This window comes from Felis catus, chromosome D2, assembly GCF_018350175.1.
Source record: "Felis catus isolate Fca126 chromosome D2, F.catus_Fca126_mat1.0, whole genome shotgun sequence".
Classification (NCBI taxonomy): domain Eukaryota; kingdom Metazoa; phylum Chordata; class Mammalia; order Carnivora; family Felidae; genus Felis; species Felis catus.
Window position 1 is genome coordinate 86,363,933 of NC_058378.1, and position 24,837 is coordinate 86,388,769.

The 24,837-nt window shown below is 57.2% G+C and overlaps 1 protein-coding gene and 1 long non-coding RNA gene across 6 annotated transcripts in view; one reads left to right on the forward strand and one right to left on the reverse strand.

Annotated features, from left to right (window-relative positions):
- Positions 1 to 12,459, reverse strand: part of LOC123380960 — a 32,877-nt gene extending 20,418 nt beyond the window's left edge. For 2 of the 3 annotated variants that reach the window (XR_006587436.1, XR_006587437.1), the window contains exon 1: positions 12,315 to 12,459. Coding sequence is in view for 1 of the 3 variants with exons in the window: in XM_045040863.1 (XP_044896798.1) it covers positions 5,605 to 6,795 (1,191 nt within the window). In the remaining 2 variants the exon portion in view is untranslated. Of the gene's footprint in view, positions 1 to 3,101; positions 9,964 to 12,314 lie in introns of those variants that run through there. The other variant, XM_045040863.1, reaches the window with a different exon arrangement.
- A 172-nt stretch (positions 12,460 to 12,631) lies between these two features.
- Positions 12,632 to 18,549, forward strand: LOC109492898. 3 transcript variants are annotated; one of them, XR_006587440.1, is made up of 5 exons: positions 12,632 to 13,102; positions 14,149 to 14,244; positions 14,594 to 14,701; positions 15,025 to 15,247; positions 15,561 to 18,549. It is a non-coding gene; the product is annotated as an uncharacterized LOC109492898 (long non-coding RNA). The 3 variants fall into 3 exon arrangements; XR_006587441.1 differs by having other exon boundaries at positions 15,830 to 18,549; XR_006587442.1 differs by having other exon boundaries at positions 14,158 to 14,244.
- The last annotated feature ends 6,288 nt before the right edge of the window (positions 18,550 to 24,837 follow it).

The following is a 24,837-nucleotide window of genomic DNA, read 5'->3' on the forward strand; positions in this document are numbered from 1 at the left end:
GGAAGGCGCCTGGTCAGGGAGCCACCACCCCGCCACTGAGGAGGAGGCGTTTCCAGGTCCGGCAGGGTCCTGCGTCGTTACTGTCCCCCCGGGGCTGGTGCAACCCGCTACCGGCCCAGGGCCTTTCATGGACTGTCCTGTGGCCTCAGAAACCTGCACTGGGTCGGGGAGGCGGGGAGCGGCGGGGGGAGGTGAGACCGTGCACCCACAGGCAAGGGCCAATGCTAGTGGCCCCAGCCCCGGCAAGGACCCCGCCCCCTGCCCCACAGCAGATCCCATCGCGGTACTGATTCACTCTGTCATGCGCTCATCCACTCGTTGGGAGGCCCCCGACACGCGCCATGCCCCGGCAGCAGACTCACACGGCTGCCATGGCAGCTCCTGAGGCCGACGTGTCCTGACACCTGCAGAACCGGGGTCCCCCACCCAGGTCACCCGCCATGCCACACCTGCCCCCCATGGGCCTCCATCTGTCAAGATCGGGATTCTCCTTGGCCACGTTTTCCCGGGAAATTGGCTCTCTCCCCACTTCCTTCCCAGGGTCTGGCCCCCTACAGGGCCTCGGAGATTTCGGACGTGAATGAGGTGACCACCAACGGCACTTCTGGCGGCTTCCCCGGGATGCGGAGGGCCCCGCGCTTGACAGGGGTCTGTCCTGTCCCCAAGCACAGTTCTTAATCTTGACATAAACCCCTGTTAAGCCCCTTTTTCTACCTAAAATAACAGCCAAACTTCAAAACTCGGTGCACAGGGGGCACCTGCGTGGCTAAGTCGGTTAAGCGTCTGACTTTGGCTCAGGTCATGATCTCGTGGTTTGTGAATTTGAGCTCCGCGTCGGGCTCTGTGCTGGCAGCTCGGAGCCCAGAGCCTGCTTCGGATTCCAGGTCTCCCTCTCTCCCTGCTCCTCCCCTGCTCACGCTCTGTCTCTCTCTCAAAAATAAGCAAACGTTAAAAAATTTAAAAAAAAAAAGCTGGGTGCACACACAAAACACTTTGGAAACCCGGCTCCTTAGGCCCAGAGAATCGCACTCGGGACACAGGGAAGGTGGGTCCATCAGAGATAAATAAGTCACATTCACAGGCACCGGGCTGAGGACTTGGACACGTGTCCCCACACAGGGAGACAGCAGCATCGCCCACTCCCGAGTCCCCGACCACGTGGCCAGGCAAGAAGCACCATTCCCACGAAAGGCTTCTCTTCAGAAGTTCAGACGACCCATCAGCACATGGGCTGCTGGTGCCAGGCTGCGTTTCCCGGTTCTGTGCACGGTCTTCAGCACCCTGACCGTGAATTTATGGCCTCCCCATCCCCACTGGAACATCCTCCTTGAAGGGAGGGGCCCCCTGCCCCTCATTAACAGCAGGCATCCTCCCCGCGGCACTCAGCTCCCTAGGGAGAAAGGTGTCCCCACAGAGGGGCAGCGCGAACGTCTGCGGGAAGGGCATCACTCTGCCGTGCATCGGGGACCCAGGAACCGGGTGAGTCACCAGGGCACATGGGTCCTGCTGACCAGCTTCACCCACCTGAAGCCACAGCCTCTTTCTGAGAGCCGGACGCGTTGGGCAGCGTGCTGTACCTCGTGCCCGCAGCCCTGGGCTGAGCCGGGACCTCCAGGAAAGCGCACCCTCTCCCGAGCGGTCAGTTCTGGAACCGGCTCCGGATGCCACACCGGCCCAGCGTCCTGGCTCCTTGGCTCCCTGCCATGCGGGAGGCACGGCTCCACCCGCGGGAACAAGGCTAGGCGGTGAACGTGCTACCCCAGTCCCCAGCCCACGCTGACTGGTTCCGGCGGTCATTTCCATGTGCACACGGACAAGATTCTCCCCGACCAGACCCCGGCCAGACACTAGCCGGACAGGCCCAGCCCTCCCTGCATCACTGCAGCGGCGTGAACCGTTTCTAACAGCTCGAGGCCCAACCCTCGGATGACCCCGGTGCCCACGGCACCTGCCTGGGAAAGCTCAAGGCTGCCCGGAGGGCCCTGCGTCCCCAGCAAGCCCTGTTGGGGTCCTGGGGACCACACCCCGCCTGGGAAAGGCTGTTTTTCCCTCCCTCCGTCACCCACACCAAGCGATCCTGCAACACCAGCTGGGCATCCCACCGCTCAGTTCTGACACCGTCTCCCTGGAGGGGGCATCAGACCCCATGGCTAAGGCCTCGGTCCCACGGGGCTGCCCCTCCCCCACTGCTGACCCCAACTGCACCTGTGCTTTCAATCCACCTGCTGCAGATGGCTGGAGAGTGGCTCACGGAGCTCAGAGAAACGCCCCGTGGTGCACCCGTTCAGGGCTTCGCGGGAGGATGTGGACGAGCAGCTGACGAAGGGGCATGTGGGGCGAGACGTGGAAGCAGCTCCCAGGCCCGGTTCCGGAACCTGGAAGAGCCCTGAGCCCCACAGCTCCAGACTCTACGGCGGCTTCGTGGGCGTGTTGGGTCCTCACCAAGCTCCCCCTGACCCCGCCCGGAGGATGGGGTGCAGGTGGGGCCACGAGCTGGCAGCTCCCACTGCCTCCTCACGAGGAAGGATCGTCACAGCGCCTGGAGGCTCCGACGGACGCGGGGCCCCCTGCCAGCACCTGGGGCAGAGCCCAACACGCGTGTCTCCTGTCACTTCACCTGCCGCTCTGCCAGACCGTTCTCTGCGAGCCCAGCCCACCACACCTGCTCACCCTCCTCTACAAAGATCTTCCCCGCCACAAGCTGTCGCGGGTCACAATCTAACCAGGTCCGGCCTCGTGACCTCTGATAACATGTTCTGTAATCACGAACCGTCTCCGAGCCCGGGGAGCCGAGCGCAGTCTCCAGTCCTCACCGAGAGCCCGCGGCTGTCTCTGCCACTGGGCTGCACCGTCGGGGGCAGGCTCAGCTCCGTGTTTCGCTCTCAGACCACCCAGGAGGCACAAACCGGCTGGATTTTCGCTGTTCTGCAAGGAATCTGCACTAAACCACTGAAGAAAGACGGGTCTCTGGCAGGAAGAAAGCCACGGTGGCCCGTAACGCCAGCCTCGGCTGGTTTTCTCCCAACGGTGAGGTGCTATGCAACCTGCCCCCCCCACCCCTGCCCAGCGTCCCCACCCCCCAGTCTGTCCTGCTTGGGAGGGAAGAGCGGCCCCCCGGGCGGTTATAAGGTTGGCGCTCCAGGGGACAGACCCCTCAGACGCCTGGAGGAAAGGGCTGAGCGGCATCCCCGCGAGGCTCCCTCACACTCATATCTGGACCGGTCTGTCTCGGTGGGGCTCCTGCCAAACCACGGTCGGGGGCAGGGCCTGGGGTGCAGACGGTTTCAAGGGGGGCACAGGCAGGCGGTGAGAGAGGCAGGACAGACAGACCCAAGCAATGGACTGCTGTCGCTTACAGAGGTGGCCACTCAGCCATTATCACGAGTGTCCAGGCCACAGTCTGCACTTTGCCCTTGGAGAGCAGGAGGGAGGCCGCGAGCCTGGGACGGTGGGGACAGCGCAGCACCGCGAATCTCATGGGCGTCTATGCAGCACAGCCAACCCGGTGAGCCTCCTGGTTACACTGTAACTGTCACACCTTTATGTCTGTTTGTTTGTTGTTCTGAAGTATCATTTCCATGAAGTAGCGGTTATTAGAGTCTTAATTATGGAGAATTATTCCCAACTTCATCAAGACCCATAGGTGCAACATACTTAAGCTATTAAAATTTTGAAGGAAACGATTGCCCTGAGTTAAATTTCCAACGTGGAAAGGCGAGCTTGAGGTCTTGGATCTCCGCGAGACCGTGGCCTTGCGGCGGCGACCGTGAGCACCTGCCACGCAGGGGGTCCCTGCGTCTCTGCCCCGGGGACCAGACGCGCCAGAGCTGAAAACCCCAGAGCCGCCCTCAACCAACGCCGGTGGCGGCAGTCAGGTGAACAGCCCAGCCCCTCACTTGCGGGAGAGGCCGGCTCCAGACCACGTGCCCGATGGCCTCCCAATCCCGCCAGGACCACTGCCCACCCCCAGTGGCTGCTCTCCCCCTGCTCTTCCCACACCCGGCTCCTTCCCTGGATCAGCCCCGAAAAGGCCCTAGCTCTCCAGTCTGTGTGGCCCACCTGCTGCTGTTTCAATAAACTGTGTCCTTAAAAATTAACATAACATAACGTAACAACATAACGTAACGTGATAACGTAACACGATGACCTGACATGGCGTAACATAACAACATAACGTAACGTAATAACGTAACAATAACGTAACGTAATAACGTAACACGAAGACATGACATAACGCAACATAACGTAACGTGATAACACGACATAAGCTATGTCCTGCTGAGCTGAGCCCTCGGCCAGTGTTTGGAAACAGAAAAGACTTCATTGCAGCAGCACGATCATGACTTTTAAAAAAGTGACCTGAGGCAGAGAATGATGAAAAGGACACAGATCGCTCAAAAATCGGTTCCCGGCTTCAGAAGCCTCCCGCCTCCACGCGGGACTGCAGCGCACAGCAGCCACGCTGAGGAAGCCGGGACGTGGACGGTGGTCGGCCACAAGGCCAGGACAGGGGCACGCAGCTGGCGTCCGGGTTTTCTGCATCTGGAATCATCTCACAGAGCGGGCCGGGGAGGCGCACAAGGGGGTCGGGACGGCAGACAGGTTGGGAATGCTCAGTGCAGGGTGTCCACGGAGGTCTTGGGTGTGGGTGGGTCCCCAGGGAGAAGGGGCAAGGGGCAAGGCGGGAGGCGTGCAATCAGGGGCAGACGGGGGAGTGAAGTCGTCACAGAGAGGCAGGGGAGGGCCCGCTGACCGGTGCCTGAGGGCAAGGTCCCCCCTGTGCCCTATGGCCCTCCGTGTGGCCTGTGCCAGCTCCTGAACTCCAGCTTCTCATCATGAAACAAGGACGGTGATATTTCCTCAGGTTGGTGCAGTCGATGGGATGACGTGCAAAATGGCGAGCGGCAGGGGCGGAGGGAGGTTCAAGTTCCCAGCACCGCGGCCGCCCAGGGACACTTGTTACCTGCTGTAGGCCGGGCTCCCCGGGAAGCAGGCTGGGACGGCGTCTGGGGGGCAGGACGGTGTTGGGAGCTTGTGGGGAGGGAGGGAACAACTTCGGGCACTGGAGCCGACACAGTGACCCAAACAGTGGCCACGGCCAGGCCCCCAGGAGCCGATGTGGCGGGCAGTCATCCGGATCCGGGCCACACTGGCCAGCCCACCCGGAAAGCACATGGCCTAGGCAGGTCCCAGAGCGGAGGGCCCGTCGACGTCCACACTCCCATATCTGGGAACAGGACCTTCCTCGAAAGGCCCCGGGTCTTCACGCCGCCGTCTGTCACGGTCCCCCAGCCCCGTGGAGCCAGTGAAGAGCTCTAGACATAAACAGAAGGACCAGTCTCCCGGGTGTCTTCCGTCCCTGACGATGGCAGAGAAGAGGAGGAGTCACCTGGGCTCCCAGGTAAGAGGCCCCAGGGCCTGAAAGGAACTTTGCTTGATGGGAAACAGTCTGGAAACATAGAACCAAGCAAACGGGCGCATCAGCGAAGTTCTCTGGGCTACAGACTGGCAAGACAAGTGCCGATCCCCGTAGCTCGAATGATGGTCACGGACGTAAGACAGACAGCGGCTGGACACCCGTGGCTGGACAGCATCACTCTGCGCTCACAGGCGCAGGACTGTTGGGGCCCTGGCTCCCAAACAGCAGCTCCCGAACGCTGCCCAGACGTCTCGAACCCAAACCCGCTCTGCTCTGTCAAGACACGACACCCTTGGTGCAAGACCAGGAGCCTCGCGCCAACTTGCCACGTGTGGACGGAGCGCATCGGGCACCCAGCACAGGGGACACGCACGGCCCCATCCTTCAGGACCGCGTCTCCCAGGAGCCACGGCAGCACCAGAGCAAGGCCGGCCAATGCCTCTGTCAGGCAGCCTTCTGGAAGCTTCTTCCTGGAGAGTACACCACCAGGCACCAGAGCAGGGGGCCCTGGGGTTCCTCTGCACCAGGATCACACGTGTGCGTGGCTTGTAAAGTGCCCACTCTCTGTGCCTGGTGTTTCCCAGGACCAGCTCTCTCCTTGAAGGCCGGGTGCTGCCACGCAGCCCACGGCGTGAAGCGGCCGTGGCTGCAAGTTCCCCTCGTGGACATGGAGACAAAGGGACAGAGCGACCGTCACAGAGGCCTGCTGGCGCTTCTGCAGAAATGACCCTCGTGAAGGAACCCGGCTGTGTGGGCATCAGCCCAGGGGCACCTGAGCCGGCTTGCTCACTGCGCTCCCTCCTGCTGACCTCGGTTCCCACTACAGGAAAGGCTTCTCCGTGGTCCCCCTCAGTTCCCCGCTGGTCCCGGGGGGTCTGGAGCCTGTGTCTGTGGTCTGTAGGATGTCGGCCTCCCAAAGGCATCCAGTCCCGGGCCCAGAACCTGTGAACATGTCCTTGCACGTCAAAAGGGACCTTTCGGATGTGATTAAACTGGGGATCTAGAGACGGGAGGTGACCTCGGGCCGTCTGGGTAGGTCTGACGCAGGAAGAGTATAGTAGCCGGGGGTCCCCGCAGACACAGAGCCAGTGGGACATACGTGGATATACAGAAAGACGGTTCTCGTGAGGATTGCCTCGTGGACTTTGAGGCTGAGAAGTCCCACCGTGTGCCGTCTGTAAGCTGGAGGCCCCGGAGAGCTGGGGGCTGGTCCCGGTCCAAACCCAAAGGCCTGAGGCCCAGGGGACCGATGCCCGTGGGCAGGACAAACCGGGCATCCTGCGGGAAAGAGCCAACAGCGGCCCCTCCGCAGGGTGGATGGGGCCCACGTACACCAGGGAGGGGGCTGGTCTTTGCTCAGTGACGGAATCCAACATTAATCTCTTTCGGGAAGACGCTCACAGACGCACCCCGACGTCACGCTGCCCAGCTGTCTGGGCTTGTCTGTGCTCACACAGGTGGACACAAGAGTAACCTCATGGCAGGTCAGGGGGCCTCCCAGGACGGCCAGAGGCCAGAGCCCTGTGGGAGGAGGCCAGAGCACCATGGGAGGAGGCCACAGCGCCATGGGAGGAGGCCAGAGCCCCGTGGGAGGAGGCTGGAAGCTGTCCACAACTGGCTTGGAAGGCGGAGGATAGGCGGGGGGCTGAGGGGGTGGAGCCAAGGAGGTAGATCTCCCCGAGAGCTCGGGGAGGAAGGACAAGGACGCGGCACGGTCGGCACCTTGACCTTAGCCCTGCTCCCAGGGCTCAGACTACTCCCAGGGCTCAGACTTCCCGTCCGCGGGATGGTCCGCTGATGCGCCTGTATCTTTAAGCCGCTGAGTCTGTGGTAATTCTGTAGCAGCAGAAGCCGCTCACAGGCTGCCTGTAATCCTTTATTTAAAAGTTCCCTCTTTTCTGGCACTTTTTAAGTGGCCGCCAGAAGCCGGGAATTCTCGGAAACCATCTTACACGCAGTTCACTGTTTTTTTTTTTTCTGGCTAAAATTAGGTCCCTGCTTAGTCTAAAGGAACATTCTACTGTGCTCCATGCTGATCTAAATTCTAAGGAGGTAGATGAATCTTTGTAAACTGCACAGTAACAGGCAGGTCTTGATGATGAAAGTCATTTAAATTATTTATGCAGAGACGTGAAGCCAAGAGGAATTTCACGGCAGCAATACTAGCAGCTAAAGATGCGGGCTCGCCGGGCAGCAGGTCAGGGGACGGCCGCGCGAAGCCCCAGACCCTCAGCGCCTCAGCGGCCAGGCTGACGGGTCTCCCGCCGGTGGGGCGTGCAAGGGTCTCAGGTGCTTCCAAATTCAAACAAGAATCAACACTTCCGCCCTCTGGCCGTTTGGTGCGCGGCGGGCTGGCGGTAATTACTTAGCCGGTCACGCTCTTCCCTCTGGAAGTCGTGACGCTCCGGCCACACCCCCCCCAAAACGTCTACCGGACTTTAAGGGCCGGGTGGGCCCACGTGCCACGTCAGACACTTCCCGTGTTGGGATGGGGACCACGGGACGACAGTGACACGCACAGGAGCGCGCACATCCTGCCACGATCAGGCCCCAGCGAGGCTTCCGTCAGCCCCCTCGAGGGTGAAGACACAACCCGCAGACCCGCTCCGATGCCGGCCAGGGACAGGCCCCACTCCCCAAAGCAAGGGAGGCCTGGCCCGTCTTGAAAGGCCAGCAGGTCTCCCCCCGGGGAAGAGGAGGAGGGGGAGGGTCGGGGGGCCCTGCTGGTGCAGCTGCCCAAAGGACAGGAAACTTCAAAGGTGCGTCAGGGCCGCGGGAAGCAGACTGCCCAAGCCACCCGCCAGGCACACCGCCAGGTGTTCCGGAAGTGGAGTCCGCCCCACGCGGAGCAGTGAGTCCGGAGTCACGGCAGATCAGACCTTCTCCACCTCTGCTTCCAGGTTTGCTCAAAACGTGACCTCCACCTCCCGGAGGGGAGAAGGCGGCTCAGACCTCCTTAAAACCAGTAGGGAAGCGAAAACCAGGTCAGACTGACTCAAAGCGAACACAGTCAACAGACGTTGACGGAGCAGCGTGCGGGGGCCCAGCATGCAGGTGTGGGGCCCAGCAGGCCAGCCGAAGAGCGCGGTCAGCCAGCCGGAGGAAGGTGCTCGGGGGAGAGGGCCCCCGACGGGGCTGCGACTCCAGATCAGCAAGCCGCCGAGCAGCGAGGGAGGGGACCCCGTGACCCTCCCCGTCCTCCTTCTGACGCCTGCCGGTGGCCAGCGGCAGACAGCTCAGCCTCTCTGGGCTGGGAGGGGTGCAGTGGGTGGGGGGCTGCTACAGACTGAAGTTGGTGCCCCCCCAGATTCACCAAGGATGAACGGTGCCTAACCCCCAAGGATGGCCTCGGGAGGTGACTAGGTCCCGAGGGTGGAGCCTCTATGACGGGGATCAGTAAGTACCCTGATAACAGAGACCCCACAGGGCCCCCTCGCCCCTTCTGCCTCGTGAGGGCAGAGAGGGCTGGTGGCATCCGTGAACCGGGACGTGCTCTCTCCAGGCACCTGTCTGCTGGCACCCAGGCGCGAGGACACCAGTCTGCTGGCACCAGGTCTTGGACTTCCAGCTTCCAGAATTATGGCTCTCCACCCCCCCCCCCAAGAGGCTGTGGTGGGCTTACTCGAATAATCCCACAGCCACGTAAGGACCTGAAACCCGCAGGACAGGGATAAGCACAGGCACACGATACTGGGCTATTTGGGTAGCGGCCTCATCTGCGGGCACTGTCGGCCATCGGAGGCTCCCGACTGTGCCGGAACTCGGAGCCTTTACCGTGGGCCTTTACCACGTGTCCCTCCTGTTCTCTCCCTCTCTTCCTAGATGCCTCCACCATCAGACGCCCCCAAGATCAAATTCCAGGTCGTCCTTTCCTGTCTTGACCAGCTTACGAGACAATGTATTTGGCTGACGGAGAGCAAACCTAACACGTAACACTTCCCTTGACGTCTTAAACTGTTCCCGAACACCTTCTGGGGGGAAGGGAACAAGGAGTGGTTGACGAGAATGAGAAAAATCTGGCGTTCGGATTTTTGTGAAATATTAGAAAACGCTTACGTTCTCCACCTCGCACTAGACGTACTATCTTGGTCAGGTGGGTGCTGTGCGGCCCACTGGGGCAGAACACTCAGGTAGAAAATTCTGACGGCCGTTTCCGGGCAAACAGTCGCCTCTGGTCCGGCGACAAGATGGCCCCGAGGCCCACGGAGCGCACGGCCACATACCGCTGCATTGGCTGGAGGGGTGAGGGGACGTTGTCTCGCATTCGCCAGTGTTGAGAGCGCACACCTCTCCTGAGACAGAGTCCTGGCGTCCTCAGAGCTGGAGGCAATTTTCACGGTTTCGTTGACCCACAAATCCCCTCGGCTTGTCCATCATTTGAAGCTCATGGTTTTTTCCCAAATGGTTGAAAGTATACGTGCATTTCCTGAAAGAAGTTCTCTTGTCCAAACAGTAGAAAACAGTCACAGAAATTGTTTAAGATAAATTACCAAACGATGCATTCCATAACGAAGCGATCAAGTTTAGTGACGTTCCGGCTCCGTCTGTAAAAGCAGCAAGGCAGGGAATTTTCGTCAATTGTCAGGAGCACGTGAACCACGCCGCCGAGCCGCCGAGCTCTCTGGGCAATTTCGGAAGCCACGTCGGCCCAACGTGCCGATCCTCGATCCAGGGACCAGCCCCCGAAGTGAATGAAAACAGGCCCGGTCCTGAAGCTGACAGAAACCACCTGAGCTGGCACAACGGTCTTCCTAGAGACGTTTCTTTGCACGTCCGCCAACGGCCAGTGCGTGCGCCAGGCTGCCCCCAAGTGAACACGTCCACTGACTGGGAGTGACCTTGGGCTGGAGGCTGCACCCACCCCCCCGGGGGGACCGGGAGTCATGAGCTGCGGCCCCCTCCCCGGAGGCCCGGCAAACGCATCTCCAGCCAGCGGCCCTGAGCGCACCTCGGTGCTGACTCCCGTCTGGTCTTCCCAGCCACGCTGACCAAACGTGAACGGGCACAGGGCCGCGGCCGTGTCCACCATCGGCTGGGTCTGCTGAGCTGGCCCCGCCCCGCCCCTTCAGCTCCATCACTACAAGGGAAGGGCGTCCTCTCACTCGGTCCACGAGAGAGACGGATGAGCCCTCAGGCCACGGCCATCCCTCGGCTGCAGCAGGCAGAGGAAGGTGCCCCCAGACAGGGGTGTCCCCCCAAGTCCTCACCTCTGCAGACGCACATCACCCCTCCAACGGGTAAAATTTCCTTTGGTGTCACGTCTGCACGACTTACAAAACCCTCCCCCACACCTGCACCTGAGCTCTGCCGACCACGGGAGCACCTGCTTGTGTTTGGGCCTCAGTCAGGGCCAGAGCGGGGAGCGCACGTGGAAAAGCCAAGGCTGAGTCAGCCTGAGGTCACGACAGCCTCACTGCCTCCCATCGAGTCCTGGTGGGGACATGGCGGGACGGTGACGACATCGGATCCCCCGCACAGTGAATGCAGCTGGGGCTCTGAGCCACAAACCGGAGGGGGGGGGGGCCTGAACATCACACTACTTGATTTCCACTACTTTAAATCAGACGTGACTCCCAACCCATCCCCCCGGCAGGCTAGGGGAGGCCAATGTGACTCCTTATCGGGGTCCCCCATGGGTCATCCTACAGACAGAAGCACAGGAGACCCCATCCAGCTTTCCCCTGAAGCGGGTCGCCGAAGGCACCCACTGTGGAGCAAGAACCGCTGCACAACCAGGGTCCTGGGCATGTCAGGAGAACGGGGACCCAGCCTCCGGGGCCACACCCCTAGCTCGGCCGCACACACATCTGCATTCTCCGGGTGCTGAGTGCAGGTGTCTGGGAGCAGGTGAGTGGCTTCCGCCCGTGGGTGACTGGACCCGGGTGACAGCTGATCGTGGTGCAGCCCCTGGAGAAGGGTTTGGGGTTTCCTGCAAAGTTAAATAGACACCACAGGACCCCACAACCCACTCCCGAGTATTTGCCCTGAAAATGTGAAGACCCGCGTTCACACAAACCTGCCCGAGACTGTTCACTGCGGCTGTATTCCTACCGGCCAAACCAGAAACAACCACAGTTCCTCAGCAAGCAAGTGGGTGGGCAGAGCAGACCATCCGTCCACACCGCAGCGGGGGCAGAGTGGTTCGGCCATCCACACGGAGGAGGAGTAACTACTCAGAACAGCAGGTACAAACCGCCAACTCGAGCCCGCGGGGACGACTCGCCGAGAGAAGGAGCTGAGCCAGCCTCAAACCCTCCCCCCCGGAACAAACATCCTCAGAAAGACAAAACCTCAGCATTGGGAAGGTGTCCGTGGTGGCCCCGGGGTCAGGCCTGAGGACACAGGCTGAATCCTCGCCCATGTCACAAATCACAGACCTGTCACCTAAAGAAGACACATAATTTTACTATATGTTACTTTTTTTTTAACGTTTTATTTATCGTTGAAGGGGAGCGAGGCCATGACCGGGGAGGGGCAGAGGATCCGAAGCGGGTTCTGTGCTGTCACGCTGGAGCCTGATGCGGGGCTCGAACCCAGGAACCAAGAGACCATGACCTGAGCCAAAATCGAAGTCCGGCGCTCAACCCACTGAGCCCCCTCCCCCCGGTGCCCCCATACGTTACTTTTACTCTAAAGCCATATTTAGAAAGAACCCAGAATAAAGGGTGAGTGAGAAGATTAATCGCCCAAGACGGCAGCGCCCTCCCAGGCAGGGGACGGCCCCCAGGGGTGCGGTTCTGATCCCCGCCCCATTCCCTCTGACCCGGAGACGCTTCCACAGCTCCCCGCATCCACGGCCACACCTCTGGCCCCTGGAGGGACCAGCCCCCCAGCCTCACCCCTCTTTCAGCAGAGTCCCTCCGCCCAGGGCCACCAAGGCCCTCTGTGTCCCTACCTGCACGAGGTCGGCGTCCCCACAGATCCGATTTCCGGGCACCTATTGGGGGGGTGCTGCTCCTCTCACCATCATGGTGCCGCAGCGTACGTCCCGGCTTCGTGGGGCCGCAGGGCACGCCCCCCGGCGTCGTGGACCCGCAGGGCACGCCCCCCGGCGTCGTGGGGCCGCAGGGCACGCCCCCTGGCGTCGTGGGGCCGCAGCGTACGTCCCGGCTTCGTGGGGCCGCAGGGCACGCCCCCTGGCGTCGTGGGGCCGCAGCGTACGTCCCGGCTTCGTGGGGCCGCAGGGCACGCCCCCCGGCGTCGTGGGGCCGCAGGGCACGCCCCCTGGCGTCGTGGGGCCGCAGCGCACGCCCCCTGGCGTCGGGACGCCGCAGGCCACGCGCCCGGCATCTTCCACGCCAGCCCTCAGCCACTGCTTCTTCTCGCCGCGGATCGGGTCCCGGGTCTGTGTCGTCCTTACCAACAGCGACGGCCAGTCCGCAAAGGTGGGACGGGTGTCTGCAGAGACCCGTCCGTGGGAGACGCGGTGGCCTCTGGTGGCCCTGGAGTCGCTCCCGGAAACCGAATCCTGACCGTCCCGAACCCCCAGCGGTGGAATCCGTGGCGTCGACCCCAGTGACGACGGCAGGAGAGCGGGGACAGGCAGGCACGCCGCGCACCGCGCGGGACAGATAGGCCGGAGCCGCAGCCCCGGGCACGAGTCTCGGCGACGGGAGGTGAGCGCGAGCGGAAGGAAGGTGGAAGGCGATGTCGCCGGCACACAGACGGCAGGAACACACAGATGTAAGTGGGGCTTACGAACGCATACGTGTCATTAAGAGCTGTGCCCAGGGAGGATCGCCAAGTTCAGAACAGCGGGTCCCTGCGGCGGGAGCGAGGTGGGGGTGGGGGGCTTCACGGGGAACCTCAGTCGTGTTGGTCATGTGTGAGTTCTGGAGATGAGTCACGGGACGTGGGTATTTGGGATGTTTTCTGTGTTTTCTATGTGCTTTAAATATTTTACGAGCAAGAAGAGCAAACAACAGAACGATAAGTAACATACAAATAAATAGCAATAGATAACAGAGGAGGTATCTGCATACCTGCGTGTGTTTCGGGGGGCGCTCCAGGAAGGACAGGTCGGGGCCTGCGGGTTGGGGGACGGTTTCGTCCTCCGCCGCGCCCTTGATTTTGTTGAGTTCGGGTACCATGTGCACGTACCGTACCTCCGATTCATAAAAAATGACTTCGGTGTTGAACAAGGGACGGTGAAGGAGGGATGCCCTCGCCCTCCCCTCGCTCCTGCTCACGCAGCTTCACAAGCCGACCTGTCCAGCCGCGTCCTGCGGGCCACGCTCTGCCCTCAGCCTCAGCTGCGCCACCGCGGCCGGTCCCACCCTCGCCTCCCGGGGCCCCTCCCCTCCCCTCCCCTCCCCTCCCCTCCCCTCCCCTCCCCTCCCCTCCCCTCCCCTCCCGAACCTACAGCCGCTGGCCTGCCGCGCCTCCCCCGCCCCCCGGGACCCCACGGCCGGCTCGCACACGTCAGCGGCTCCCGGTCTCCTTGGGGAGCCTCTTCCGGGTTTTCTCCAGGACTCTGCCCGTGCGCCCGCCACCTGCCCCACCTGCCGTAACAAACCGCCCCGTCGGGGTGGCTGCAGGAAGGGATCTGCCGGAGGCTGGACGCCAGCCATTGGGGTGTCTCGGGGCTGGCTTCCCCGAGGCTTCCCTCCTGTGGCATGACGAGGGCCACCTTCCCCCGTGTCCTCGTGGCCTCCCCCACATGTCCCTGGTGTCTCCTCCTCTTCTTGTAAGAACACAGTCATGTCGGATCTGAGCTCACGTAACCACAGTGTTTCCAGGTGCCCCCGCGCAGCCACGGCTTCGGTACCGGGCTTCAGACGCCATCCGTGAATTTGGTGATACAATTCAGCCATAAAGCCACGAAGGTTTCCATTCACAGCCTTATCTTTTCTTACCCAAGGCAGGAGGGGGGGAAGGGGGGCCCCCAGGACCCAGAAACTCAGAGGAGGGGTCCCGAGGGGCTGGGATCCGGCAGCCTGGCAGGGTCCCGGCAGGACTGCTTGGGGGGAAGGGGCCCTCCAGGGCTGGACTGTGTGGGTGAGGGGGAGGGGACAAGAAGCAGAGGGAAGGAGTGAACCCCTCCCACCCCCAGCCACTGCACTGGCAGAGGGAAATGTGGCATCTGTGTCCTGGCCCCGGGATCAGGGAGCCCAGCTGTGGGAACCAGGCCGATCGGCCGTCACTCGTGACCTGTAGTCATTTGTGTTCACGCAGGCTCTCAGTAAAGCCCGAGTCGGAGAAGGAAGGTGGGCACACAGGGCCTCTTCCCCTGAGCCGCTCCTGCCCCCCAGGCAGCAGGCTGTCCAGAGCGGAGCCCTGCAGGTGACTCCCAGACGGGGGGGTTCATGTGAAAGGACACTCCCTTCCTCGGCCCAGCAGTCCCCTCGGACCTGCCCTCTGCAGCCATTCGTGCTCCAGGAGAGAGTGATTCTCGGCCCTGCTGGCCCCCGCCCCTGACCCACCGCCACCTGCATTCTGACCCCCCCCCCCCACCCCACGAATTTCACCAGGAAGAAGTAACTAACAGCCATCTGGAAGATTTAAGAGCTTGCCTTTGGGAAAGTTTGAATTATGTATGATTTAAGAATGGCCGTCTTTCCTAAATAAAATATTAATTTGATTCTTCTAAAACAAATAAAATGTAGGCAAGTGATAGCCGGGAAAGGTCAGCCGTGGTGCAGACAGAAGCGTCCAGGACACGACTCTGTCGCTGCTGCACAGCCAGAAGTTAAAACAGCGGGGATTGCACGGACAGAAACTAGTTTATTTACTCACCTCGGCTCTGTGCCATCGAACACGGAAGAAACCACCCGTCCCCTCCTTTCTGAGATTGTTCCTGTGGCCCGAAAACCAACCATCAAAATTGCGGTGAGCATGACGTGAGTCCTTGCCTGGGGGATGGCCCCTCGGTGAGAACGGGACCTCGTGCTGGCCCCCTACACCCCCATGACTGGGAATGGGCCCCCCATGAGAGCAGGACCCCCATCCGCCCCCCGGCACCCCCAGTGCCCCTCACTGTTCCTCTGCTCCAACCAGGCACGTTCTCAATCTCGCACCTGCTGGTCCTTCTGCCTAGATCCCCTCCCCTAAGATTATAGGGCTCCTCCCTCACTATCCTTGGATGCTTCCTACACACCCCCCCGTCACTGTGTATCCCTCCTGTCCTCTGCATTCGTCACAGGCCCTACTCAGATGTCTATACACATGTCCGCTGCCCATCACCCTGCAGATGACACCAACCAGGATTATCACAGGACACGACATTTATCAGAGGACACGACTGTGGGGAAACAGGAGGGGGAGGCCCAGGGGACTGGTGGGCAGACAGTGGGCAGGGCTGGACCTCGAGAGAGAGGACTAGGGGCAGGGATCTGACACCTGGGGTGTGTGGAGCCCCGTGCCCACAGCTGCCCCCTCCCGTTTCACTCCCCTCCTGCACTGACCGCTCAGCCCCGGCCGAGAGGAGGATAGGGCCGAAACGGCAGACGGTTCCTTCACGCAAGCCTGGCCGACACAGGCCGTGTCTCGTCCGCCTGAGCGCCTCGTTTCCACGGCTCATTCTTCAAAGCCCACCATGGCGGGAGAAAGCACCTGTGAGGAAGGAGCTCGAACCATCGGGTCTCAGGGGCCCTGAGGGCTGCAACACAGCAGGGTGGACGCCAGCGAGGACAGGTGAACCATCGGGTCTCAGGGGCCCTGCGGGCTGCAGCAGGGGGTTGCCGGCAAGGACAGGTTGCACAGGGGCCACGGGAGGGTCCCGCCAAGGCCGGCCGGGTGCCCTAGTGAAGGCGGTGGGCTCCCCTCCTGCCCACGTGGGCCTCCCGGGAAACGCTGTCTTGTATAACGTACGCCCCACCTTTTCCTAATTGGAATGCACACGTCTGACGGCAAAGTTCCCGCACAGTAAGACCGTGAGTATGGAGATGGAGCCCATCGGCCTCGTAGGGAAGGAGGGACTTTGTCTGCGTGACTCCGTTCCTGGCTCCCCCGGCACCTGGACCAGGCCATCAGGAATGAACCGGGCCTTTCAATTAAACGTGTTCATGAAGCATTTCTGGGGACCTCCAGGACCTCTGGGACAGTGACCACCTCCTCCAGACATGCTTCTATTTCCCGCCGAGGCACCTCTGCACAGGGACCCGAGAGCAGCAACTACGATTTCCCAGAGGCGGGCCTCTCGCCGACACGCTGATGTCTCCGTGCTCAGAGGAAGTCATTCCCAGGCAGCAACGACCAGAAGATATTCAAATAACCCCACCAGTGCCACGGAGGAGGGGACTGACGTGCCACATCACCTCCCGCGAGGGGCCCGGGCACAGGGGGGGATCTGGCCTCACTCCCAGACGCCGCCCCATCGTTCCCACAGCCGAGCCCCAGCCCGGCGGCCCCCAGCCCTCCTGGGCCTCCTCGGCCTCCCCGGGCTCTTCTGACGTGAGGACTGGGCCAGGGGCCTAGGGGCCAGGGCGGCTCATCAGAGCCAGGACCCAGGACCGAGAGGACTCTCTGCCGGGGTCCTCGCCCCTTGCACCTGCAGTGCCAACCTCATCAGCCTTAGACCCCTGAAATGGTGTCGAAACAGGGGCAGCCGTGACCTTGGGCACCGACCCCGAATGCCACGTCTTCGCCCTACGAGCCTGTCACTCACATCATAACCCACGAACCATCCGACGTTCAGGGGGCAAAACCCTGTGAATCGGGGCCACAGAGTCACCACAAAACACTGAAGAAAGGGGTGCCCAGGTGGCTCAGTAGGTTGAGCGTCCAAATCTTGATCTCTGCTCAGGTCGTGAACCCAGGCAGGGTCAGGGGATCTCTCTCTCTCTCTCCCCGCTCCCCTGCTCACACACGCTCTCTCTCTCTCTCTTAAATAAACATCTTAAAACATTTTTCTTTCTCTTAGCAATCTGTCTGGAAGAGCAAAATTTTTAATTGTTTTTCATCCAAATGACTTTTAATGCACGTTGTCAAATATTACAGTAACACAAAAAATAAAAAAGACAAATGTACTTTCCAAGAGTCACCGGTAATAACGCAATCGTTATTGATTAGAGGCCATAATCGGGATGGGGTGGGGTGAGGTGGCTTATCAACGGTTTGTTTCCTGCTTTTTTTCCCTCTGTTTCTCTCTCCTCTTTCGATTCTCTCTTTTCCTTGTTCTGTACCTGCTCGGCGTGCTTTTCCAGACCCTTTCTGTCCCGGAGGAGTTCCTCTAATTCACCCCATGACGGCGGTTCTCAACACTGGCTCAAGCGACTGTCATGAGGGTGGGCGTGGTGGGGAGGACGCGACCAGAGACTCTGACTTCATTTTCCCGGGGCGGAGTCCGGGTATTTACGGCTTTGATGCAGGCCAATGGAGAGCCGAGTGGTCTCCAAACTTTCTCCCTTATACACTTGAACATAATTTTGAAAACTTCTGTTTCACGTGGCACGCTTTAAAGTTGATATCTGAAGTGTCTTGACATAAGTTTAAATAATAGCTTCAAATACTCTAATTTTCTACATATTACAAATACTGATTTTTTTACATAAAGCAAATAAATTATGACATGATTCCAATGAAACAAAGACTGTGGGCTTTGATTCCTATCTACCATTATCCATTTAAGAAACAGATGAATGAGCCCTCCTTTAACAGTTGGAAATTTCCAAGTTTTCCTTTGGCTTCCTTGAACTCTGACTTCCATTCTGTTTCTCTCACAGAAATTTAGGTTTATTGATTATTTCTTCATATTTCTCTGCAACAAGAAAATAGCTGTGAATGGAAATGTAACATTTTAAAATGTTTCCAAAGGCTCCAAATTAAAATCCTCCCCCCCATTGAATTACTGTTAAAAGTCCTATTAGTGTGGAGCTGACATAAATATATTACAAATTTTGATAATTCGTGAATCTTAAAATATTATTTTACTGGAAATGAATTTTCTAACGAGATGTATGGAGCTTTAAAAAGGCCAGTTAGCTTAGTATCCTTTAACGTGTGATACTTAACGATAAAATGGAATGGGGTCCAACATCAGTAATGCCCCATTGTCAGTTTTATAGGTGTAAATGCTAATCCTGTTCGTGTAAATAACGAGATTGCTATTATAAAGAATATTGTGGGGCACCTGGGTGGCTCAGTCGGTTAAGCGTCCGACTTCAGCTCAGGTGACCATCTCATGGTCTGTGGGTTCGAGCTCTGTCAGCACGGAGCCTGGAGCCTGTTTCAGATTCTGGGTCTCCCTCTCTCTGCCCCTCCCCCACTCACGCTCGGTCTCCCTCTGTCTCAAAAATAAACATTAAGAAAATAAAATTTAAGAATATCGTTAGTGGGCCTGGACGGCCCAGTTGGTTAAGTATCCGAGTCTTGATTTTGGCTCAGGTCATGATCTCAAGATTCGTGAGTTCAAGCCCTGCTGACTTTGTGGAGCCTGCTTGGGATTCTCTCTCTCCCCTCTCGCTCTGCCCCTCCCCACTCATGCTCTCTCTCAAAATAAATAAACTTTTTAAAGAAAGAATAGTGTTATGACAATGTCACTTAATTTTTTTAACTCCTTCTGAATTGTATGCAAAAAATAAAGTACTCAGCGATTTCTTCTTAAAAACATTTAAAAAATCAGTGGAAAACTGGATTCGATTCTTCAATTTTGTTGGAAGTAAAAAAACTACCTGAGTAACGTGAAAAATAACTTATTTTTTATTTTTTACTTTTTTGATTTAAATCCAAGTTTGTTAACCTATAGTATAACAATGATTTCAGAGATAGAATTTACTGATTCATCACTTACATATGACACCCAGTGCTCATCCCAGAAATGTCCTCCTTCACACCATCACCCATTGAGCCCATCCCCCATCGACCTCCCCTCCAGCAACCCCCAGTTTGTTTTTTATATTTAAGAGTCTCTTATGGTTTGTCTCCCTCTCTGCTTTTATATTATTTTTGCTTCCCTTCCCCTATGTTCATCTGTTTTGTATCTTAAAGTCCACATATAAGAGAAGTCATAGGATATTTGTCTTTCTCTGACTGACTTATTTCACTTAGTGTAATATCCTCTAGTTCCATCCACATTATTGTAAATGATTTCATTCTTTCTGATTGCCGAGTAATACTCCATTGTATGTATATACATCTTCTTTATCCATTCATCCATCAATGGACATCTGGGCTCTTTCCATACTTTGGCTATTATGGATAGCACTGCTATAAACATTGGGGCACACGTGTCTCTTCGAAACAGCACACCTGTATCCCTTGGATAAATACCTAGTAGTGCAATTGCTGGGTCAAAGGGTAGTTCTATTTTCAATTTTTTGAGGAACCTCCATACTGTTTTCCAGAGCAGCTGCACCAGCTTGCGTTGCCACCAACAGTGTAAAAGAGATCCTCTTTCTCCGCATCCTCGCCAACATCTGTTGTTGCCTGAGTTGTTATGTTAGCCATTCTGACAGGTGTGAGGTGGTATCTCACTGTGGTTTTGATTTGTATTTTCCTGATGGTGAGTGATGTTGAGCATCTTTTCATGTGTTGGTTGGCCATCTGGATGTCTTCTTTGGAGAAGTGTCTATTCATGTCTTTTGCCCATTTCTTCACTGGATTATTTGGTTTTTGGGTGTTGAGTTTGAGAAGTTCTTTATAGATTTTGGATACTAACCCTTTATCTGCTATGTCGTTTGCACATATCTTCTCCCATTCTGTCGGTTGCCTTTTAGTTTTGCTGATTGTTTCCTTCACTCTGCAGAAGCTTTTTATTTTGATAAGGTCCCAGGAGTTCATTTTTGCTTTTGTTTCCCTTTCCTCTGGAGACGTGTTGAGTAAGAAGTTGTTGCGGCCAAGATCAAAGAGGTTTTTGCCTGCTTTCTTCTCAAGGATTTTGATGGCTTCCTGTCTTACATTTAGGTCTTTCCTCCATTTTGAGTTTATTTTTGTGTCTGCTGTAAGAAAGTGGTCCAGGTTCATTCTTCTGCATGTCGCTGTCCAGTTTTCCCAACACCATTTGCTGAAGAGACTGGTTTTTTTTTTTCCATCAGATATTCTTTCCTGCTTTGTCACAGATTAGTTGGCCATACGTTTATGGGTCCATTTCTGGGTTCTCTATTCTATTCCACTGATCTAAGTGTCTGTTCTTGTGCCAGTACCATACTGCCTTGATGTTTACAGCTTTGTAATTACAGCCCGAAGCCTGGGATTGTGATGCCTCCAGCTTTGGATTTTTCAGGATTGCTTTGGCCATTCGGGGTGTTTTCTGGTTCCATACAAATCTTAGGATTGTTTGTTCTAGCTTTGGGAAGAATGCTGGTGTTATTTTGATAGCGATTGCACTGAGTATGTAGATTGCTTTGGGTAGTATCGATGCAAAATTTTTAATTTTGATGAAACTTCCTTTATTAATCTTTATGGCTCTTGCTTTTATCTAAGAACTCTTGCCTAACCCAAGTTCATGGAAATTCCCTCCCGCATTCCTCTGGAAGCTCTCTTGCTTTGGCTTCACCCTAGGTCTGTGGTGTATCCGAGTTAATGTTCACCGGTGTGAACAGATTGAGTTGAGTCTTTTGTTCTTCTGTGCATCCGGGGTATGCAGTTGTCCAGCATCGTTCATCAAAACTCTCTTCCCTCCACGAAACAGCCTTTGCTCTTAGAGGGGCCATTGCGCCCGAATGATACATGGTGTGCAAACGCTTAGCACCCGGGAGTACTCAAAGCAAGTGCTCAGTAACCAATAGCTTTGAAAAGTCCACACTCTCCATGCCCCAGAAGTTATCGTGACAGGTAAGTACATCCCATCTCAGAAAAGCTCTGGAAGGGTCTCGTGCTCCATGGGGTAGGAAGGAAGACCTCTTGCACCTGGTCCTGACGGCTGCCAGAGGGGATCACGCATGGACAGATGCGAGGCCCGGTCCCAGAGGCATGGGGCAGCTCCGAAAGCCTGCCCGCAGAGTGAGGAGAGTTATGGTCAGGGCTTGTCCCCTCCTCCCCCATACCAAATGCACCCACACACGGACACGTACCGTGCTTTATAAACCTGAACCTCATCGTTAGTACCGAACAGCCACATTTAGAGAAACTTTACTTAGAAAATTGTTGTTAATAATTGATTGGGTGATTACTTTTCACTTTGCCCACTCAGGACATTATTTGCTTTGTGTAGAGTACAATTGGTTTTATAAACAGAGCATATTTAAATATAATTTGACAACAGTGATGGTTTATTTGATGCTATCCTTTAAATTCACATTTATCAAGCCTGTACCTTTGGCGTTTCTAACAGCCACAGCCACAGCCACACAAAGTCACCACGGGCCAGGGCCAACCTGCCACCAGGTGTCGTCTGGCCTCCCACGGGAGGAAGGATTAATACAGGGGACCGTGGGCCAGACTCCTCGCCATGAGCCACGCTATCCCGCCTGGGGGCCCGGGGTGACCCCTGCATGCCCCTCTCAGGCCCACCCAGCCAGCACATGGAGGCGCAGGAGTCAGGAGCCCCAGCGTCCGAGAGGGCAACCAGCACGCCCAAGGTCCGGACAGAAGAATCCAAACCAGTCCGCGCGCCCCCGTCCTCAGCAACTCCGGGAACGGGGCTCCAGCCCTCTCCCCGACTGCCCCGGGGCGCCTGGCACCTTGTGCTCCCTAAACCCGTGCCACAAGTGTGGGAGGTCTCCCCGGTCCCATCTGTGCTGCAGGCACCCCCCAAACGCCACACAGAACCCCCTCACCTCCCTCCACTCCCCCGGGGGCCCCAACACCTCGCGGCTGGGCACAGGCCAGCCTCTCCCACCTCGCAGTCCCCTCTCCACAGGGCAGCACAAGCGATTGTCCAGAAACATAATTCGGATGGAGTCTTAAACCCTCTTCCCGTGCAAACAGTCGCTTCCTGACCTCCAACTGCTGTTTCACTCAGGCCTTTGCAAGCACCCGCCTCTGCTGCCTCGGGGCCTTTGCACAAGCAATCCCCTCTGCCTGAGGACGCTTCCTGCCACCACTATGTCCCTGGCCCCCCGCCGGTGGCCTCTCACCCTTCAGGTCCTGGCTTAAACCTCCCCTCCTGGAAAACTCTTCCCACCTCTTTCCCTTGTAGAGTAAGACATCCTCTTTGCCTCTCTGGCACTTGTCACATTCTGAAATAATTTGATGTATCTGTTTGCTTGTCGACTGTAGGCTCCATAAGGCCAAGAGCCTGGTGGTGCCAGGCACAAGCTCGTCACACGGTGGGCTCTCACAAATGTGCGTTAAATGAATGAATGCAGACGGCTACCTCCCCGGGAGCCAGAGCAATTCACTCAGATCTGTGTTTGCTTCTAATTTATAAAGCAAATTTCCCTTCCTCTCACTACCTGCTTTCTGTGGCGAGGGACCTTCTCTCCCCCAAAGGGCAGCGGTACCTGCGTAAGGCTCCGTCCGGCAGGAGGCGCATTTCTGCCCTCCTGGGGCTCTGCATGTGATGTCCTGTCACGAGCAGCCTTTCTCGGGGTGGCGTCCTGGGACCCGTGTCTCTGCAGGTGCCACCCTCTACGCTCAGGTGAGGTGACGAAGTGATTCGCAATCCCTCAGGGCCTTCGCTGGACATTGTGATCTCCCAGAGGGGAACTGGGTCCAGTTCCTGGGTTCTGAGGACTCCGTGTGTTGTGAAATACCCCATTGATCATGTAACGGCTTGTTGGAAGGAAAACAGAAAAAGACACTGACCGGGGCTGTAGGCTGTCGGGGGGACCCACGGCCCTGAGTGGCCTGAGGCTGAGGAGTTTCCAGGGAGGCGGGATCCTCGCACGAAGCCCAGAATGGTCGGGGACTCCAGCTGCAGCCCCCGTGAGGATGTTCAACTGCGGGGGGGGGGGGGGGGGAGCATGTGAGGGGATTTGCTTATTTCCCAGTTATGCACTGAATCATCTGCAGGGGCAGCTCACAGGTTCGCACAGAAGGCCCGCCGGGAAATGGCGAGCCGAGCCCGCGCTCAGAAAATTCGCATCTGCCGGGACCCCGAGGCCACTGACAAGCTTTGCGGCGAGCTCATCCCGACCAGAGGCCACCTGGGTCCAGACGGAGCCTGTCACATGCTGGATAAAGACCTTTCTGGTGTGTCGAACAGAGGAGCGCGGGCCGTGGGGGCGGCAGGCAGGATTAACGAGGTCGTGCGGGTCAGCCGCACACGGTCCGCAGGCAGGAGCGAGAGGGGCTTCGAGCCCTCTGGACATTTTTGTCGTCATTAACCTGCCTGGCGGCCCAGATCAACCCTAGCGGTCAAGATTTAATTCTGCTACAATTTTAGCAGAAACACGAATCTCAGGGAAAACGGTGTGATGGCTCCGTTCAGCCCTCATAAGAACCAAAATTGGATTTAGGAGAAAACAATTACATGCATAATATTATGACCCAAGCATGAGGGAAAATGAAAACATTTTGCCCATTTTAATAACCAGAATATTTTAGCAACTGAATAATCCTAGAGCATCCATGGGAAAAGAACCCATCTTTTAAGGGGATTGATCTGGAAGGCAGCAGGCGCTGGGGACACAGACCTGATGATTAGGGGAGGTCAGGCCACTGCAGTGGTCCGCATTAAAGATGCCGAGGGCCCAGAGAGCAGGCTGACTCTAAAATCTACGGGAGGGCATAGGGCACCTGGGTGGTTCAGTCGGTTAAGCATCTGACTTCAGCTCAGGTCGTGATCTCACGGTTCATGAGTTCGAGCCCCGCGTTGGGATCTGTGCTGACAGCTCGGAGCCCAGAGCCTGCTTTGGATTCTGTGTCTCCCTCTCTCTCTGCCCCTCCCCCATTCATGCTCTCTCTCTGCTCAAAAATAAATAAAAACATTTTAAAAAATGATAATAAAATTAAAAAAAATAAAATCTACGGCAGGGCAAAGGACCTACTGGCCAAAACAATTCTGAAAATTGGATGTCAAGTTGGAGGCGTCCACTTTCCCCTGTCAGGATGCACCCCAGCACACGATCTAGGTGGAGTGATGCTGGCATAAGGGTGGGCACGCACATCAACGGAGCAGAACAGATTCCAGAAACAGACCCACCCGCATATGCGCAATTCAGTGTCAACAAAAAACCAGAGTCACTCAGGGAGGGAAATACGTTCACAACAAATGGCACTGGAGCCATTAGACAGCCATACACAGAAAATACGGTCCTTGCCCCATCACACGCCATCTCCAAACTCACCTCTCAGCACGTAAGCCATAAAACATAAAGCTTCTCGAAAAAAAACACAGGAAAAAATTCTCGTGATCTTGGACTAAACAACAATTTCCGAGAAAAGATGTAAAAAGCAGAAACCATTTAAAAACTGATAAAGTGTACCTCATCAAACAAAAAAGTTTTGCTCTTTGAAAGACACTCCTAAGAAAACAAACAGCGGGGCGCCTGGGTGGTTCAGTTGGTTGAGTGAAAGACTCTTGATTTTGGCTCAGGTCGTGATCCCAGGGTCGTGGGTTTGACCCCCGAGTTGGGCTCTGCTTGGGATTCTCTCTT